The sequence below is a fragment of the Jaculus jaculus genome, chromosome 5, assembly GCF_020740685.1.
Source record: "Jaculus jaculus isolate mJacJac1 chromosome 5, mJacJac1.mat.Y.cur, whole genome shotgun sequence".
NCBI classification, from domain to species: Eukaryota; Metazoa; Chordata; class Mammalia; order Rodentia; family Dipodidae; genus Jaculus; species Jaculus jaculus.
This window is the reverse complement of record NC_059106.1, coordinates 96,206,375-96,227,598: the sequence shown is the minus strand read 5'-3', so window position 1 is coordinate 96,227,598 and position 21,224 is coordinate 96,206,375. Positions and strand designations below refer to the sequence as shown.

General features: G+C 42.9%; 1 protein-coding gene across 8 annotated transcripts in view; it reads right to left on the bottom strand.

The window, feature by feature from the left end:
• Patj (PATJ crumbs cell polarity complex component) overlaps positions 1 to 21,224 on the bottom strand; it is a 430,613-nt gene that overhangs the window by 67,829 nt on the left and 341,560 nt on the right. For all 8 annotated transcript variants that reach the window (XM_045148899.1, XM_045148905.1, XM_045148902.1 and 5 more), the window contains one exon: positions 18,616 to 18,749. In XM_045148899.1, the coding sequence (XP_045004834.1) occupies positions 18,616 to 18,749 (134 nt within the window). The remainder of the gene's footprint in view (positions 1 to 18,615; positions 18,750 to 21,224) is intronic.

Genomic DNA, 21,224 nt, shown 5'->3' with positions numbered 1-21,224 from the left:
TGTTATCTGGCTTATGTGGGTCCTGGGGAATTGACCTGAGGTCCTCTGGCTTTGCAGGCAAATGCCTTAACCACTAAGCCATCACTCCAGACCTTAGTTTTTTATTTTATTTTATTCTGCTTCAGTTTTTTTTGAGGTAGGGTTTCACTCTACTCCAGGCTGACCTGGAATTCATTATATAGTCTCAGGGTGGCCTTGAACTCACAGTCATCCTCCTACATCTGCCTTCTGAGTGCTGGGATTAAAGGCACGTGCCACCATGCCTAGCTCAAAATAATTTTAATTTTGAGAATTAAATAACCAAAATAACATGTACCACATGAAAGATTCAAGCAATACCTCAGATGTGCTAATCCATCCTGGATTCCAACCTCTCATCCAGAGACTTGCAGCAACAGTAAGTTTCCCAGGGGCCTCTCTTCAGATGCCCTGCACTCATACACCCTCAAGCTTGCACATTTGGGCAAGAATAATTTGAAAATATTAAATGGAGTTCATTCACATTATTTTCCCCTACTTCAAGCTTGAAAATCCCTTTTCTCAGGAAATTCTTATGGCGCTGAAAATGGAAACCACCAGCACTATGGGCTCTTCTTGTGTTTAATGAAACTGAAGGTCATGCTTGGTGTCTTGGAGGGCTACAGAGTAGTGGAGATGGGAAACACCTCTGGGTCTCACATTGAGGATCCTGGCCTTGGACCACCCAGGGTCTGCCATTTCCTGCCTGTAGTTAAGACTGGCAATGATCATGGCACAACCTCCAGGGCAGAAAGAACCCCGGCCTTTCAAGAAGACTGTGTCCAATCACAGGCCTGCAGACAGCAAGACTGGACTTGGATGTCATGAAGGCCTTGCTGACGAGCAGGCGGACTGATGGAAATGACCATGTTTGCCATTGTTAAGGTACTTTAAGAATCCAGAGTTCAAGAGCCACCCAAAAGACATAAACCCAAAGTATGGAGCCTTGGCATTAGAAGAAAAATATGAGATATTGCTCACAAATGTATAATAAATAAGATAGAAGAAAAATCCAAGCTTCTGCTCCTTTCCCTCCTTGCTCTCTCCCCCACTTTTTCTTTTTCCTATAGCCCAGGCTGATCTCGAGCATCACTGTGATCCTCCAGCCTCAGCCTCCAGAGTACTGTAAGTACGGGTGTGTACCACTACCCCTGGCTTAAATCCACCTGCTTAAAAACAAAAAAGATTTCTGCATAAATTCCAAAGAGAGAAGCAAGAAATAAGAGCTCTATAACCAAATTACCCATCTGGATTCCAAACACCTGGATGGCATTTTCATCCCACCACTGCACAGTTCTGAAAACACACTTCATTGAGTGGAGAACAGCTGCCTGAGAGGCAGGAAAGGAACCTTGATTCTCACAGATGTACTTCAGCTGTTATACCAGCAACAGAGTTTAGAGAGACTTTCTTTTAACTCCTGACTAATGACATTCCCAAATCCAAGGAGTGTTTACATGGTTAAGACTGTTTCTCTGCTATTTCAGGGAAATGACTGAGGAAATGTGTTAGGATAAAGGCTACAGGTCATCTTTTGGTCCCTTGGACCAAAGTTGTATAGGAGGAAAATAATGTAGGGTTTCAGGGTTGTTTGTGGGTCCCTGAAGAATCTCCCACTGGACATAGGTTGTGTGCTCTTTACAGCCTGGCATTCAGCATAAGTTTTTTTTTTTTTTTTTTCTTTTATTTATTTGACAAAGAGAATGTGCACATCAAGGCCTCCAGCTGTTGCAAATGGCTTTGTTGAGTCCTGGGGAATTAGACCTGGCTCCTTTGGCTTTGTAGTCAAGTGCCTTAACCACTAAGCCATCTCTCCAGGTCAGCATCAGTTCTTTTCATCTCAGAATATTGCAAATATCAAATGGAAGTGCTTTTTTAAAAATATTTTTCTCCTCCCTCCCTCCCTCCCTCCTTTCTTTCTTTGTAGAAACTTTGTATGGACACATCATATATTGGTACCATCATTTCCCTGCTTGCTGGCCCCACTCTTCTGAGGGCCCTACTTAGGGGGATTGCTGTTATTCACCATGGAGCTGTGAGTTATGACTTGTAAGAGCAGAAGTCAATCATTGTTGGGGGTGAGCAATGTCTCTAGATATTTCCTCCCATCCTGTGACTCTTTTTACATTTTTATTTTTATTTGAGAGAGTATCCATATGGGCATGCCAGGGCCTCCTGTCACTACAAATGAACTAAAGATGCATGTGCTACCTTGTGCCCCTGGCTTTCTGTGAGTAATAGGTAATCAAACTTAGGCCATCAGGCATTGCAAGCAAGCACCTTTCACTGCTGAGCCATTTCCCCAATCAAATGGGACTTTCCTGTTCATTCAAATAAAAAAGAAAAATGGACTGGGGATTTCTCAGTGGCTAAAGGCACTTCCTTGCAATGTCCAGTAGCCCAGGTTCAATTCCTCAGTGCCTATGTAACAGCCAGATGCACAAAGTGGTGCATGTGTTTGTGTGGTGGCGCATGCCTTTAATCCCAGCACTCAGGAGGTAGAGGTAGGAGGATTGCATGAGTTCAAGGCCACCCTGAGATGATAGAGTTAATTCCAGGGCAGCCTGGACCAGAGTGAGACCCTACCTTGAAAAACAAAAACAAAAACAAAAACAAAAACAAAACAAAACAAAACAAAAAAACAGCCAGATGCACAAGTGGTGCATGTGTTTGGAATTTGTTTGAGTGGTGGAGACCCATACTCACATACCACCCACTCTCTCTCTCTCTCTCTCTCTCTCTCTCTGTCTACCTCTTTCCCTTTCTCTCAAATAAATCAATAAAAATATTTAAGGATAAACAAAAGGGGGTTGAAGAGATGACTTAGCAGTTAAGGCATTTGCTTGCAAAGCCTGAGGACCCAGGTTTGATTCTTTAGTACCCATGTAAACCAGATGCACAAGGTGTCTGGAGTTTTTTTTTGTATTTTTTTTTTTTTTTTTTGCAGTGGCTAGAGACCCTAGCGTGCACACTATATCTGCTTCTCTCTTTCTCTCTCTCAAAATAAATAAATAAAAATTTTAAATGAAACAAAAGGAAAACAAAGATCCACAGATTTTGTATTTCATAAAGGTAGTCTGAATCCAAAGTCCTTACCTACTACTGCTGTTGCTCATGAATCACTACAACACCTAAACATACTATTAACAAGCCAGGTGTAGTGATGGCAGAGGCAGAGGCAGAGGCAGAGGCAGAGGCAGAGGCAGAGGCAGAGGCAGAGGCAGAGGCAGAGGCAGAGGCAGAGGCAGAGGCAGAGGCAGAGGCAGAGGCAGAGGCAGAGGCAGAGGCAGAGGCAGAGGCAGAGGCAGAGGCAGAGGCAGAGGCAGAGGCAGAGGCAGAGGCAGAGGCAGAGGCAGAGGCAGAGGCAGAGGCAGAGGCAGAGGCAGAGGCAGAGGCAGAGGCAGAGGCAGAGGCAGAGGCAGAGGCAGAGGCAGAGGCAGAGGCAGAGGCAGAGGCAGAGGCAGAGGCAGAGGCAGAGGCAGAGGCAGAGGCAGAGGCAGAGGCAGAGGCAGAGGCAGAGGCAGAGGCAGAGGCAGAGGCAGAGGCAGAGGCAGAGGCAGAGGCAGAGGCAGAGGCAGAGGCAGAGGCAGAGGCAGAGGCAGAGGCAGAGGCAGAGGCAGAGGCAGAGGCAGAGGCAGAGGCAGAGGCAGAGGCAGAGGCAGAGGCAGAGGCAGAGGCAGAGGCAGAGGCAGAGGCAGAGGCAGAGGCAGAGGCAGAGGCAGAGGCAGAGGCAGAGGCAGAGGCAGAGGCAGAGGCAGAGGCAGAGGCAGAGGCAGAGGCAGAGGCAGAGGCAGAGGCAGAGGCAGAGGCAGAGGCAGAGGCAGAGGCAGAGGCAGAGGCAGAGGCAGAGGCAGAGGCAGAGGCAGAGGCAGAGGCAGAGGCAGAGGCAGAGTCAGAGGCAGAGGCAGAGGCAGAGGCAGAGGCAGAGGCAGAGGCAGAGGCAGAGGCAGAGGCAGAGGCAGAGGCAGAGGCAGAGGCAGAGGCAGAGGCAGAGGCAGAGGCAGAGGCAGAGGCAGAGGCAGAGGCAGAGGCAGAGGCAGAGGCAGAGGCAGAGGCAGAGGCAGAGGCAGAGGCAGAGGCAGAGGCAGAGGCAGAGGCAGAGGCAGAGGCAGAGGCAGAGGCAGAGGCAGAGGCAGAGGCAGAGGCAGAGGCAGAGGCAGAGGCAGAGGCAGAGGCAGAGGCAGAGGCAGAGGCAGAGGCAGGAGGATGTTCCAGGTCACCCTGGGCTAGAGTGAGACCCTACCTCAAAAAAACTAAAATGAGGGCTGGAGAGATGGCTGAGCAGTTAAGCGCTTGCCTGTGAAGCCTAAGGACCCCAGTTCGAGGCTCAATTTCCCAGGACCCATATTAGCCAGATGCACAAGGGGGCGCACACATCTGGAGTTCATTTGCAGCGGCTGCAGGCCCTGGCGTGCCCATTCTCTCTCTCTCTCTCTCTCTGCCTCTTTCTCTCTCTGTCTGTTGCTCTCAAATAAATAAATAAAAATAAACAAATAAAAATTAAAAAAAGAAAACTAAAATGAGCCAGGTGTGGTGGCACGTCTTTAATCCCAGCACTCAGGAGGCAGATGTAGGAGGATCACCATGAGTTCGGGGTCACCCTGAGACTACACAGTTAATTCCAGGTCAGCCTGAGCTAGAGTATCAGTGACACCCTACCTTGAAAAACAAAACAAAACAAAACAAAAAAGCCCAAAACTAAAACAATACTATTAACAGCCTCAAAGCAAGGTTGGAGAGATGGCTCAGTGGATTAAGTGCTAGCTATGTAAGCAGGAGTACTGAGATTCAGAAGCCTAACACCCATGTAAAAAGCCAGACTGTGTTAAGGTGAGAAGGCAGAGACAGGAGAATCCCAGGAGGCCAGGCTCCAGGGCTAGCTAGTCTGGTTGAAAAGAGCAGCAGTGAAGGGCTGGAGAGATGGCTTAGTGGTTAAGCACTTGCCTGTGAAGCCTAAGGACCCTGGTTCGAGGCTCAGTTCCCCAGGACCCACGTTAGCCAGATGCACAAGGGGGTGCACGCGTCTGGAGTTCATTTGCAGTGGCTGGAAGCCCTGGCATGCCAGTTCTTTCTCTCCTTTCTCTCTCTCCTTTCTCTCTCTCTGTTGCTCTCAAATAAATAATAAATAATTTTTTTTTTAAAAAAAGCAGCACTGAACAATGTGGAATAGTGGTGGTCTGATTCAGGTGTCCCCCCATAAACTTAAGTGTTCTGGATGCTCCCCAGCTGATGGCAATTGGAAATTAACACCTACTGGAACCAGTGTGTTGTTGGGGACAGGCTTATGGGTGTTATAGTCAGTTTTCCCTTGCGAGTGTTTGGCACACTCTCCTGTTGCTGTTGTCCATCTGATGTTGGCTGGGGAGTGATGTCCCCCTCTGCTCATGGATCATTTTCCCTGCCATCGTGGAGTATCCCCCTCGAGCCTGTAAGCCAAAATAAACCTCTTCCCCACCCCTCACAAGCTGCTCTTGGTTGGGTTATTTCTACCAGCAGTGCAAACCTGACTATAACAGGGACCTTGCCTCAAAGGAGGTGGACAGTGAGGACAGACACCTGAAAGTTTCCTCTGACCTCTACATGCCACCATGACATGTGCCCACTCTCACATACATGAACATATATATCATCACACACACTTAACACACATATACCAAAAGAATAAATTTCTCGAAGAAATGTTGGGTTCTATAAATCTTTCTGTGAAACACTCCCTGTTTATTTCTTTCTCTTTGCTTGAGTATAATTTCTCCCTATCAGTGAAAATAAAAGAAAACTTGAGACACTGTGACCTGCCAATGGGAAAAGGTCACCTTTCTTACTACATGTTATGTTTTTCATTTTTTTCTTTTGTTTATTTTAATTTATTTGAGAGTGACAGAGAGAGAGAAAGAGGCAGATAGAAAGGGCGCAATAGGGCCTCCGGCCACTGCAAACTCCAGATGCATGTGCCCTCTTGTGCATTCTGGCTAATGTGGGTCCTGGGGAACTGAGCCTCAAACTGGGGTCCTTAGGCTTCACAGGCAAGCACTTAACCGCTCAGCCATCTCTCCAGCCCATGTTTTTCATTTTTTGTTTGTTGTACTTCTTCAAGTGTTCTTGTGTTTTGAAAGTGCTCTATGAAGCTGTAATTATGGATAGCTGCAATAACTTGGGTGACAGAGATCAAAGGTGGGAACCAAAGGCTAAATTAGAAACATAGGCATGGGACTGGAGAGATGGCTGAGCGGTTAAGGCACTTGCCTGTGAAGTGTAAGGACTCATGTTTGAATCTCCAGGTCCCACATAAGCCAGTGCACAAGTGCACAAGATGGCACATGCACACAAGGGGGCACATGCATCTGGAGTTCAATTTCAATTTCAGTGGCTTGAGGCCTTGGTGTGCCAATTCTCTCTCTCTCTCTCATTCTCACATTTAGAAAAAGGCAGTCTGTTGGGCTTGCCTCAAAAAAAAAAAAAAATTAAGCTGTGCGTGGTAGTGCACGCCTTTAATACCAGCACTCGGGAGGCAGAGGTAGAGGTAGCAGGATTGCCATGAGTTCGAGGCCACCCGGAGACTCCATAGTGAATTCCAGGTAAGCCTGGGCCAGAATGAGACCCTACATCGAAAAGCCAAAGCCAAAGCAAAACAATAACAACAACAACAAAAAAAAAATTAAGAAGGAAAAAGAAATGTAGGCATGTGAATTTTAGTAAAACGATTAAAAAACAAACTTGTATGTATATACATATGTATTTTTATGTATGTAAAATATCAGCTATATAGTAGGTATTGAATAACTGCTAATAAGGGTTCCCAAAAAATAGTTTTACAGGGCCTTTCTAGTACATAAACTGAGGAGTGTATGTCAGAGGGTCAAAATTCATGACTGTAAAGAATGTCAACAGTCTTGGTACATTTTTTTTTATTTCTACTTGTTACCATGGAGATCCCAAAGTACATCTCATTCCTTTTTTTTTTACATTTACTTTTATTTATTTACTTGAGAAATAGAGAATGGCTGTGCCAGGGCCTCTGGCCACTGCAAACAAACTCCAGATACATGCCCACTATGTACATCTGGCTTATGTGGGTCCTAGGGAATCAAACCTTGGACCTTTGGCTTTGCAGGCTAGCACTTTAACTGCTAAGTCATCATCTCTCTAGCTCTGATTACTTCTTTTCAAGAAAGATTATATCATGGTAAATGCTAATAAAAAAATAAAAATATAAAAAAAAAGAAAAAGAAAAGAAAGATTATGATAAAATAACATTTTAGGTTACTCTTTCTCTGATAGTGGTAAGCTCTATCCCAGTACTAAAAAAGAATTACATAACCTGGGCCTGGTGGCATAGGCATGTATTCCTAGCTACTTGAAAGGCTAGACAGAAGGATGGAAGTAAGGCCTGCCTAGCTTACAGAGTGAGTGCAAGGCCAGTCTGGGCAACTTAGTGAGGAGTCTCAAAAAAGTGAAAAAGACTGTGTACACAGGTGTAAGTCAGTAAGGATAGATGAGCTGTAAGACTGCTGATCTATTGTGCACACAGGTGCAATTCAGTTGGGAAAGATGAGCTGTGAGGCTGCTGACTGGCCTGAGAGCACCTGCCAGTGGGTCTCTGATTCACCATGTGGAGGAATGAGAGGCCACTTAATGTCAGTGTCTCCTAAGAGCAAGACTGGAGGAAAACTGTGTCAAGAAATGCCAGATTTTCTTTACTCCAAACAAGCTGGATGAGTCCTATAGTCAAGCACACTTAAATGTACTGCTTTCCTAAGAATCACAAAGGATGATTAGTTGGAAGAAATACAGAATTTATCAAAATGATGTGGTTTCTAATTGCTAATTTCATAGATTGAACAGATTACATTTCTTTTTTAAAAAAATGTATTTATTTATTTAAGAAGAAGGGGGGAGACAAAAAGAGAGTACGGGCACACCAGGGCCACCTATCACTGTAAATGAACTGCAGATGCATGTAGCACTTTGTGCATCTGGCTTTATGTAAGCACTAGGGAATTGAACCCAGGTCAGCAGGCTTTGCAAATGAGTGTCTTTAACTTTTGAGCCATCAAGCCCTGAACAGATATTTCTATTCAGAAAACCTGAAGAATTAGAGAAAGGATACCAGCAAGAGTGACACCAAGTTTAAAAAATTAAGTTCTCTTCTGCAAACTAACAAATTGGAATTCATTGCCCAGATGTTCTGAGTATCTTAGGGCATGGGCTTCAATGAATACCCACAAAACTCTGTTACAAAAGGAACAAGTTATTCTCTTTTTAAAAATCTAAAAAAAATTATATTTACATATTTGACAGAGAGAGAGAGAGAGAGAGAGGGAGGGAGGGAGGGAGGGAGGGAGGGAGGGAGAGGGGAAGAAAATGGGTGGGCCAGGGCCTCTAGTTACTACAAAGGAACTCCAGGCACATGTACTACCATGTGCATCTGGCTTTATGTGGGTACTGTAGAACTAAACCTGGGTCCTTCAGCTTTGTAGGCAAGAGCCTTAACTGCTAAGCCATCTCTCCAGCCTGAAAATATCTTTCTTTCTCTCTCTGTTTTGTTTTTCGAGGTAGGGTCTTGCTCTAGTCCAAGGTGGCCTAGAATTTACTATGTGGTCTTAGGTTGGCCTCGAACTCATGGTGATCCTACTACCTCTGTCTCCTTAGTGCTGGGATTAAACGTGTGCACCTCCACACTTGACTCAAATTAGCTATTCTGTTTACCTTTAATCCCAGTACTTGGAGGCTGAGGCAGGAGTGCCAGGAGTTTGAGGCAAGCATTATACCATGGGCTACAGTAAGAATTTACTCTGTAGTCAGACTACAGAGTAAGAATTTAGAATGTAGTCTGACTACAGAGTAAATTCTTACTCTAGCCCAAGGTATAGTGAGACCTTCCTCAAAACAGACAAAAACAAACATCTGCATCTATAAAGCCCCTTAAAGAGAAAAAAAGGGTCATAATGTTCAGCACCTATGGTTTTGTACAGTGTGAAACAAACAACTACAGATAACATAGAGGAGCATTAGGTCAGCAATAGGCATGGTGGCTCTTTTAGTAAAAGATTAAGTGTTCAGTTACACTGGAAGAAATAGTGTGTATGTGTGCGTACGTGTGTTTTAATGCAACTGACTAAGTGAGTAATTCTAAAATGGAAATAGGCTTTTCAAGTTCTTGGAACACTACTTATTTACCAGATAGCTACTATATGAAATGAAAATCTTGACAATAAAACAGCTAACATAAGAATTGATATATATATATATATATATATATATATATATATATATATGTAATTTTTATACTTTAAGACTGTTTCTTAAACTCCAAAGTGAAAGTTTTACATTTACTTTAAATACAATGGATTTTCCTTGCAAAGCCAAATTTAACAAAACACTGATATTCATCATTATAAATATATTTTTTCAAATAATAAAACATAGTTTTATTGAAGAAAATGGGACAATATTTGTATTCTATTTTATAAGTCTTCATGGTTCCATTTAATGCTTATTCATTTAAATTTTACTCAGCTTGCATACTTTTTGCTTACAATCACAGAAATGTGCAAACCTGACAACTTGGAGGTACTATTTGTTACATTCTTTCAGTGTGATTCAGATTTTTTGTAAACTCTGCTTTGATTTTAAAGTGAACTAAGGTCATAAGATGTTTTGTATGAAAATATATGACTTAAGAAGCAATGAGAAAAGGAGCTTGGCTCTGAGGGTTCCAGGCCAAAGCAAACCACACTCCTCATGAAACAGCCTGTTGAAAGTTCACATGAGGGGGAACCGCCAAATAAAACACCTAATCACATCTAAAGTAGCTTCTACCCTGTTCACTTCAAAAATATTCAGGAGTTTAAATTGCTGCAGTCCTACCTTCAGATTGTCAAATTGACAGCAGACCTTATAATGGGAAGGTTAAATGAGGGTACTTCAGAATAGACATATGATCATGTCTACATAAAGACATACAAAAGGAACAAGTTAAAAAGGCTAGCTGTGGTGGTGCATGCTTTTAACTCCAGCTCTTGGGAGGCTGAGGCAGGAGCAGTGTCAGGAGTTTAAGGCCATACTTTAGCCCAGGGTATAGTGAGGCAGGCCCTGCCTCAAAACAAACAACAACAACAATAAAACCAGTAACAAATTAGATATTCTATTTATTCTAATATGCATCTATAACCCCCCCTCACCACCAAAGAAAAAGAAAATGGATCATAATGTTTAGCACTTATGATACTGGAAAATAAAACATTCTTGGGCAAAAAGCTATAGTAATATAAAAAACATTTGGTCAGGATTAGAAATAGTGACTCTTAAAAAAAATTATTTATTTGTAAGCAGAGAGGGTGAAAGAGAAAGAGCAAATGGGCGTGTCAGGGCCTCTTGTCACTGCAAACAAACTCCAGATGCATGCTCCCCTTTGTGCATCTGGCTTTATGTGAAACTGGGAAACTGAACCCAGGTCATGAGGCTTTGCGAGCAAGTGCCTTTAACCATGAGCCATCTCTCCAGCCCCTCATAGTGGCTCTTTTGACAACATGATTAAATGCTCACTTATACTGGAAGAAGGAACTTCATTTCTTCAATTCCTACTTGCATAAACTGCCACATGACATCCAAATGTAAGGGTTGTTTTATTTTGACATGTCTTAATAATATACCTCCCTACACAACTGTTCAATAAAAATGAATTAAATTGGAATTACCATATAGAATTTGCATGTAATAATGGAATAGGGCTGGAGAGATGGCTTAGTGGTTAAGGTGCTTGCCTGCAAAGCCAAAAAACCCAGGTTCTATTCCCCAGGACCCATGTAAGCCAGATGCACGAGATGGTTTATGTGTCTGGAGTTAAGTTTGCAGTGGCTGAAGGCCCTAGAACACCCATTCTCTCTCCTTCTATCTGCCTCCTTCTCTCTCTAATAAATAAATTTAAAAAGAATGGAATAAATTAATATTAGGGTTGGGCTGTACCTCAGTAGTACAGTACATGTTTAGTGTGCATGGTCCCTTGGATTCAATCCCTAGCAACAAATTCAATCAAGTAATTAGACAGAGATAGGGGGAGGAGAGAGAAAGAGAAAGGAAGAAAAAAGAGCAGGGTGTGGTGGCACATGCCTTAAATCTCAGCACTCTGGACCAAGAGGTAGGAGGATTGCTTTGAGTTTAAGGCCATCCTGAGACTACATAGTGAATTCCAGGTCAGCCTGGGCTACAGTGAGACTCTACCTCAACGACCCCCCCCCAAAAAAAAAACCAAACAAACAAAAAACCAAAAACGAAGAAAAGAGGAAAAATGTGCAACTTGCCAGGTGTGATGGCACACTCCTTTAATTCCAGCACTTGGAAGGCAGCGGTAGGAGGATCGTATTGAGTTCAAGGCCAGCTGGAACTACAGTGTGAGTTCCAGGTCAGCCTGGCCTAGCGTGAGACCCTACCTTGAAAATATCAAAATAATAATAATAATTTACATTTTTGCTGGGCGTGGTGGCACACAACCTTTGACCCCAGCACTCAGGAGGCAGAGGTAGGAGGACTGCCATGAGTTCAAGGCCACCCTGAGACTACAGAGTAAATTCCAGGTCAGTCTGAGTTAGAACAAGACCCTACGTTGGAAAAAAAAAAAAAAAAAAATATATATATATATATATTGGCAGGCCCAGGGCCCGCCTCTGCTTGGGCTGCCGCTGCGGAGGAGGCGAGGAGTCCGGCGCTGGGGGCCTGGCTCAGGCAGCAGCGGGGGCTGCTGCGAATGGGAGCGACCGGCCAGGGTGCCCAAGGAGCGCCACAGCAGGGCAGCGGAGGGTGTGAGGCAAGACCGGCCCGGCTCCTACAGCGGCCCCACGGTCTCCTGCCAGCGGCTCGAAAGCCTCCGGAAAAAGCGGCCTTGAAGTGTCTGTCTTCTATGGAGAAGTGAGTTTCTTGGCGGCAACAAACAGAAGGATCCTGCCTTTTAATCCAGTCTGCAAGTCTGTGTCTTGGCTGGAGCATTAAGGCCACTGATACTCAGTTATGGTTGAAAGTTTTTCCATGGTTTGGCTTGGATATTGGTGGAACCCTGGTCAAACTTGTTTATTTTGAACCCAAAGACATCACTGCTGAAGAAGAGGAGGAGGAAGTGGAGAGTCTTAAAAGCATTCGGAAGTACCTGACCTCCAATGTGGCTTAGGGCACCACAGGAATCCGGGATGTGCACCTGGAGCTGAAGGACCTGACTGTGGATGGACGCAAAGGCAATCTGCACTTTATACGCTTTCCCACTCATGACATGCCTGCTTTCATTCAAATGGGCAGAGATAAAAACTTCTCAAGTCTCCACAATGTCTTTTGTGCCACTGGAGGTGAAGCATACAAATTTGAGCAGGATTTTCTCACAGTATGCATTTTTAGCTTATATATAATTTATGATAATTTGATTGTTAAAATAATTTCAATTATAAGTGGTAGAATCATCTCCATTTCTAATGGAACTTGAATTTTCTTGAGTGAGATGAATATTAAATATAAATTAGTGGTAGGAGTTGTTATATAGTTTCCTGTTTGTCTAATTGAGATGTTTGGATGAAAATCAGAACTACTTTTAAAAAATTATTATTTTGTGTGTGTGCATGTGTCTGTGTATGCGTGTGTGCATGCATGTGCCAGGGTCTCTTGATACAGACAAACATGCTTCTGGATGGGTGACTGGGGAATTGATCCTGGGCCAGCAGACTTCACAAGAAAATATTTTTAACTACTGGGCCATCTCCTCAGCCCCAAGAACAGAACTTCTAAAAGACCATTTTATATTGTCCTTTCTTTTTATTATTTATTTATTTGTCATTTCTTAATGAATCTGGGATAAGCAAGAATAAAAAACCTGCCTGTGAGGAAATGACATAATTAATTCTCATTAATGACATTGAAAATTAAAAATTGGGTTATAAAATTGTAAATTGTATCCTGTCATGTACTACACAATTTCTTGTCCCCTCTCAATTGTTGTCTGCTATATCTACCAATAAAAAAAGAAGGGACTCTGGTTAAAAGTGGATTCAAGAGAGTTAGAGGTAATCCCAGCACTTGGGAGGAAGAGGTAAGAGGACCATGAATTTAAGACCACCCTGAGGTTCATAGTGAATTCCAGGTCAGCCTGGGCTAGAGTGAAACTCTATCTCAAAAAACTAAAAAAACAAACAAATAAGATAAACAGAGCTGGTCTGAGATCAGGCTGACAGAGCGATCTCAAAGTAAGCAAACGTCTACCATTGAGCTCTGTCCCCATCCCTGGGGTGTCCTTGCTTACTAAGCCCTCACCATACTGGCCTGTAGGGCTAGTACCACTTGGTACTTGATTTTTGCTTTTGTTCTGTGGATAGTAAGAAAGGCCTTCAAGGCTAGGTAGGTCCTTTGAGGGTTAATTTGATAATAGGTGTGAGAATTAGCACATGACTTGGCCAGAACCATGAAATAACCTTCAAGGTGTAATTCAGATTTAAAAATATCTTCAGTGACTGTTTTTCTAAATTGTTTTGAGTTTTTTTTTTGAACCAGAGTTTCATTCTAGCCTAGGCTGACCTAGTACATACCCTATAGCTCAGGCTTGCCTCAAACTCATGTTAAATCTCCTATCTCAGCCTCCCAAGTGGGAGGAGGATTAAAGGCATGCACCATCACACCCGGCTCAGTAGTTTTTTCTTGCCAAATGAGTATTAGACCAAAGAAGAATCTGCCTCCATCTATGTCAAAGCAAAACATAGCACATGAGCCAAATATGAGTGATCTTGTCTTGGATGTACAGAAATAAGTCGCTGTTAACGATGTGGGCAATGTTACGGAATTTTCAGTCATAAAACAAAAGTAAGCCACAAATGAGTGCATTTACCAAAGACATTGTTGAAGACGTAAAGTAGGCAGGTTATAGTTATAGCTAAGTGGAGAATTTTTTACCATAGGTTTAAGATGCTATCTAATGACATACTTTAGTTTTTGGATTGTTGGAAGCTGGTGGTCTGCTGATATAATCCAGAGGCTTTACCTAATAGTCTAAAGGATGTTATATACAGGGGTTGGTATTAAATGGCTACTAAGGAGGCTGGAGATAGCCTAAGGTAATTGTGGCTGCCAATCTGCAACATTCCATTTCTCCACAATCATGAACTTCTAGTGAGTTACTATCAATTTAGAATAACACAGCTGTGTTTTTTAGGATACTTCAGTTCACACAGATTTTTTTTTCTTTTCTTTTTTTTTTTTTTTTTTTTTTGAGGTAGGGTCTCACTCTAGCCCAGGCTGACCTGGAATTCATTATGGAGTCTCAGAATGGCCTTGAACTCACAGTGATCCTCCTACCTCTGCCTCCCAAGTGCTGGGATTAAAGGCGTGCGCCACCATGCCTGGCCACACAGTTATTCTTTATTTCCCCCCCTCCTTTACACTTTCACACACACACATGCACGCACGCATACACACACACAACCTTATTTCATTTTTTTTTGCTCCCAGTTTTTGCCTGCAACAAGGTTTTATATTCTGTTCTTGGATTTTTCTTGGTTTTTGATTTTCAGTGGTTTCCTTTCTATTTGTGAACTCTGGGGAGGTAGGAGGATAGAAGGTTCTTATCCTTTGTGGGAACTTCCCAAGGGACTCTAGATTATAACAGACACATACAGGTAGAGAAAGCCTCTCTGTTTCAAAGACCCTTTGCAACATACTCAAAAACTATTCAGGCCATTAACAGAGGCTCAGCAGAAGGTGCAAAATAGACTTTGTTATCTTAAGAATTGGTCTTAAGCTATTGAGGTTTTCCCTTTGAATGGTACCAGTGTTATGGTTAAAAATGTATGAAGTAAAGTACCTATTAAATCTTTTTTTTTTTTTTTTTTTTTTTTGGTTTTTCGAGGTAGTGTCTCACTCTGGTCCAGGCTGACCTGGAATTAACTCTGTAGTCTCAGGGTGGCCTTGAACTCACGGCGATCCTCCTACCTCTGCCTCCCGAGTGCTGGGATTAAAGGCGTGCACCACCACGCCCGGCTCTATTAAATCTTGTTTGTGCATTAAAAAAAAGAATATAATCTCTCTCCCCAGGACCTACTCATTTATAATGGAGCAGTACCAAAGAGATAAGGTCTCACTCTAGCCCAGGCTAACCTGGAATTCATTATGTAGTATCAGGGTGGCCTTGAACTCATGACTATCCTCCTACTTCTGCCTTTAGAATGCTGGGACTAAAGGTGCCACCATACCCAGTCAGTGTTTGCCTTTCTTCTTCCTCTTGCAAAGAGACTCCAAGAAAGTCAAAGTTTACTAACTAGACCTTGTATGTATAAACTTTTCAAAAGTGATAAGAAGTAGTACTTTCCATAGACAACCCTATAATAATTTGGCCTTGTTAGTTAAAAAAAAAAAAATCCATGGGCTGGGCGTGGTGGCGCACGCCTTTAATCCCAGCACTAGGGAGGCAGAGGTAGGAGGATCGCTGTGAGTTCGAGGCCACCCTGAGACTCCATAGTGAATTCCAGGTCAGCCTGGGCTAGAGTGAGACCCTACCTCAAAAAAACAAACAAAAATCCATGGGCTGGAGAGATGGTTTAGTGGTTAAGGAGCTTTCCTGTGAAGACTAAGAACCCTCATTTGATTCCCGAGTACCCATGTAAGCCAGATGCACAAGGTGGCACATATGTCTGGGGGGCCCCGGAGCGCCCATTTTTTCTCTCTCTCCTTTTCCTAAGTCTTTCAAATATATATGTAAAATGAAATATTTTGAAAAGCCCTCAAGACTTTTATTTACTTAGTTATGCCAGAGTTTCATGTAGCTCAGAGACCCGAAACTCTGCTTCCATCTCCCAAGTGCCTAGATTACTGGCATTCACCACCACACCCAGTTTATGCATTGCTGGGGATTGAATTCACACCTCAAAACTTGCCTGTCATTGAGCCTTTTAGGAGCACCTGAACCATTCTTTTTATTTTTTTTATTTATTATTTCTGTTTTTCAAGGTAGGGTCTCACTCTAGCCCAGGCTGGCCTCAAACTCATAGCAATCCTCCTACCTCTGCATCCTCAGTGCTAGGATTAAAGCTGTGTGCCACCATGCCTGAACCATTCTTTTGAACTGATTTGAGAGACTACTGAAGGATTCTCATGCCTCGCCTGCAAGAAGTGATCTTAAGGTCTCACAAAAAGTCCAGACTGTCCCTGTTGTCTCTTTCCCAGCCTTTCAGTTACTCCTCCAATGGGATGGTTAGCACTGTTCTAATCATGCCAGGAAGTGAACAAAAGTTCAACCCCCACCCTGCAGATGCCCTGACAGAGTGGACAGTCACAAAAGCCTTGTATGGGGGCAATAAGACTCAATGGAAGAACTGAATGAAGCCAACATGGCTGAGGTTCGGGGATTTCTAGTAAGGCCAGTATAGAGACTTTACACATTTAAAGCCAGTCAGACAATCTGATCAAATGCCACCTGCACCCACTACCAGGATGTCTTTGGAGACATTTGCTAACATATCTGCATCTTGGTTTCCTCATCCACAATTAAGGAAAATGTTACTACCTTGTAAAAGGATTAGAGCTCATGTAATCAGGATTACATGAAAAGTTACATGTGAATAATATATGAAGACCAGAAGGACAGTGTCTACATCAAGTTTTGTTTTTTTTTTTTTTTTAGAGAGAGAGAGAGAGAGAATTGGCATTCCAGGGCCTCAGAGCCACTGCAGAGAACCCCAGACACTTGCACCACCTAGTGCACATGTATAACCTTGCACTTGTGTCACCTTTGTGTGTCTGACTTACGTGGTATCTGCAGAGAGATTGAACATGCGTTCTTAGGCTTCACAGGCAAGTGCCGTAACTGCTAAGCCATCTCTCCAACTCTACATCAGGTTTTTTTGGAGGGGGAAAGGGCAGGCCTAAGCTGACCTGGAACTCACTCTGTCTGTAGTCCAGGCATGAACCACCACACCCAGCCTACATTAAATTTTATTTTATTTTTTGTTTTTTTTTTTAGATAGGGTCTCACTCTGGCCCAGGCTGACCTGGAATTCACTATGTAATTTCAGGGTGGCCTTGAACTCATGGCGATCCTCCTACCTCTGCCTCCCAAGTGCTGGGATTAAAGGCATGCACCACCATGCCCAGTTTTTATTTTATTTTTTTAAAAATATCTTTTTAGGGCTGGAGAGATGGCTTAGTGGTTAAGCGCTTGCCTGTCAAGCCTAAGGACCCCGGTTCGAGGCTCAATTCTCCAGGACCCACGTTAGCCAGATGAACAAGGGGGCGCACGCATCTGGAGTTCAGTTTGCAGTGGCTGGAGGCCCTGGCGCGCCCATTCTCTCTCTCTATCTGCCTCTTTCTCTCTGTCTGTCGCTCTCAAATAAGTAAAAATAAACAAACAAAAACAAAATCTTTTTATTTATTTACTTGAGAGGGAGAGAGAGTGAGACATAGAGTAAGTATGGGCAAGGCAGACTACAAACGAGCCGGAATTAAAAGTGTGCACCACCGAGCCTGGCCTATTTTTCAATTGACACCACTTTGTATCAATTCAACTTTGCATGTATTACTGTATATATGTAATGTATATATGCATTGATTAGTTGCAATGAATATAACAAAAGCAAAAACAAACAACAGCAACAAAAAACTGAGAAAAAGCTTTAGCAGTTTAATAGCCTCACTGAATAATGACAAACAAAAGGTGTTGGTTAATCATGAGACTGATGTCCTATCTACTGTGCTAATGAGGGACCTGGGCATTGGATAATCAAAAATCCCATCATTTGGGGCTGAAGAGATGGCTTAGTGGTTAAGGCACTTGCCTGAAAAGCCAAAGGACCTTGGTTCAACTCCCCAGTACCCACATAAGCCAAATGCACAAGGTGGCTCATGCATCTGAAGTTCATTTGCAGTGGATGGAAGCCCTGGCATCACCATTCTCTCTCTCTCACTCTGCCTCTTTCCCTCTTTCTCAAATAAATAAATAAAAATAAAATATTTTTAAAAATTCCATCATTTTAGAAAGTCCAGCATGGTAAACCAATGAATTAAGTCACAGGACTGGAATGATATGGTTTACTTTCTGTCCCCAACTACATATGAGGCTGATGGGGTATATAATGATGAGAACTGTTCTGCTCACCAGGCTGTTTTCTAAATACTCTTACTTTTAAATCTTGCCATGATAGTGAAAAATCGCCTAATATCCTAGAAGGGAAAAATCCTGGTAAAATAAAATGTCGAGGACAAAATCGAAAGCTGGCAAGAAAAGATATGCACAATGGCTTCTAATGGTTTTTCTTCCTTACTATGAAAATGGCAGCCAGGTGTGCTGGTAATCCCAGAATTCTAGCAGCAGAGGCAGGAGGACCAGTTTGAGGTATTCCTGGGCTACAAAATTAGTCTGAGGGTATCCTGGTCTACATGAAACCCTGTTGAAAGGAAGAAAGAAAGGAGGTGGGAAGGGGAAGAATAGAAGAGGAGAGAGGAAGAAGAAAGAAAGAAGGAAAGAAGGAAGGAGAAATAAAGAAAAATTCTAAGTCTCTTGCAGAAGTGTTCCAGGGCTATAAGGAGGCTGGCTGAACAACCAAGTCTGATAGTAGGCATACTTTACTTCTATAGACTTACCAAGGGTGTGTCCTTTCCTCCTACGATGCTGAGACCAAGCCCTGAGTGTCCCTTAGATATTTCTATGATCATCTCCTGGCCAGGGACAATTGGACATGTTGCAGGGTCCATTGAGAGAGGAGCCTCAAAACCACCTGGAAAGGGATCCAATACAGAATGATTAGCAAGTAGAAGACACAGCTCAGCTGGCAGTCCACTGCTTGGAATGCAGGGTCTGCACGTTTATCATCTCATTCTTGTCGTGCCAAGTGCCATGAGGCAAAAACTGTGCCATTACTCTTCAATCACCCAAAAGATGAAATATGACATAGTTATGGCACATGTGAGATGAAAACATTAACTCCTCTTAGCCCTCAGCCCATCATTTGTTTTTTTTTAATTGATTTTTAAATATTTTTATTTATTTGGGGGGGGGTAAAGAATGAGTGTAGCCGGGCGTGGTGGCACACGCCTTTAATCCCAGCACTCGGGAGGCAGAGGTAGGAGGATCACCGTGAGTTCAAGGCCACCCTGAGACTACAGAGTTAATTCCAGGTCAGCCTGGACCAGAGTGAGACCCTACCTCGAAAAACCAAAAAAAAAAAAAAAAAAAAAGAATGAGTGTGACAGGACCTTCAGTTGCTGCAAACAAACTCCAGATACATGTGCCATCTTCTGCATCTGGCTTATATGGGTCCTGGGAATTGAACCTGGGTCCTTTGGCTTTGTAAGGCAAGTATCTTAAGTGCTAAGCCATTTCTCCAGCCCATTGTTTTTATTTTTAAATCTTAAAACACACAATGAAAACTAGTACAGAAAAACTCCAGATGATTAGGTATATGGAAACATAAGTTATGATGTGGAGGAAGGCTAATATGACAGAAAGTGCTGAGTTCTAAAGTTCTAATTAAGGGACAGCTCTTGGGGCTGGAGAGCTGGCTCAACAGTTAAGGTGTTTGCCTGCAAAGCCTCATGATCCAGGTTTCATTCCCAGTACCCTCACAAAATGGTGCATGTGTCTGTAGCAGTGGGAGGCCCTGGTGTGCCCATTCTCTCAAATAAATAAAAATAATTTAAAAAGAATTACTTTATTAAAAAAGGAGACAGATAGTGATTATATACTTTTATCAGAGTATAACATATCATTTAAAATTTGTTTCCAAATATACTAAAGGCTAAGCATTCCTAGCCCAAATATTTGAAATCTGAATTTTTTTGAGCACTGACATGATACAAGTAGAAAACTCTAGATATGATGGGCTACAGTCAAAATGCAGGGCACACTAGAAATACTGCATATTTAGACTTTGGACTCCACCAAGAAAGCATATGTCAAGCATAAATAAATTACGCATTCAGGGTTGGGTCTTATTTCCGATTTGTCTCATTATGAATAAGCAAATATCACAAAATCTGAAACATTTCTGGTCCCAAAGCATTTTGGTTAGGGATAGTCAGTCAACATGTAGATGTTAAGATAACATATATATTATGAACAAATACTCAATAGTTGTCTCCTGCATTCGTGCTTTATAAAGGGTTCTTCTTTCTTGTTTTTATAGTTCTTTTAAACTTTATTTTGGGGGCCAGATGTGGTAGTGCACACCTTTAATCCCAGCACTTGAGAGGCAAAGGTAAGAGGAATGCCATGAATTTGAGGCCACCCTGAGACTACATAGTGAATTCTAAGTCAGCTTGGACTAGAGTAGGACCCTACCTTGAAAAAAGAAAAATAAATAAATAAATGACTAAAATTTGTTTTGTAGCTGGGTCTGGGGGTGCATGCTTTTAATCCCATCACTCAAGAGGAGAGGATTGCTATGAGTTCGAGGCTAGCCTGGGTCTTCAGAGTGAGTTCCAGGTTAGCCTGCACTACAGTGAGATATTGTCTCAAACAAACTAACAAACAACAGCAACAACAAAAAAAGTAAAGTTGGCCCTGGTGGCACACACCTTTAATCCCAGCACTTGGGAAGCAGAGGTAGGTGGATTGCTGTGAGTTTGAGGCTACCCTGAGACTCCATAGTGAATTCCAGGTCAGCCTGGGCTAGAGTGAGACCCTACCTCGAAAATCAAAAAAAAAAAAGTAAATAAAATTGTGTGCATGTGTGTGTGCATACACATGCACAGGTGCATATGTATATGATTGACAGGGCATACATGTACAGCTGAGAACAACCTTAGGGTGTCAGTCCTCATCTCTACTTTGAGGCAGGGTTTCTCTTGTTGCTTTGCCGCTGTGAATGCCAGAGCCTACTTGTGTCTAGGTTCAAGTGGGTTCTAGGGACCTAAACTCCAGCTGCTAGGATTGTACAGCAAATGCTTTTAACCACTGAACCATCTCCCCAGCCCCAAATCATTGTTCTGGAGTGGATCTTCCCTTCCTTCCTTCCTCCTTCTCTTCTTTTTTGTTTGTTTGCTTGTTTTTTCAAGGTAGGGTCTCACTTTAGCCCAGACTGACCTGGAATTCATTCTATTCTCAGGCTGGCCTTAAACTCACAGTGATCCTCCCTACCTTTGCCTGCTGAGTGCTGGGGTTAAAGGCATGTGCCACCATGCCTGGCTCTATGGAGTGGATTTTTCTAAAAATTGAAAGAAAAACATGTTTGCAGCCAAAGAAAAGACATTTA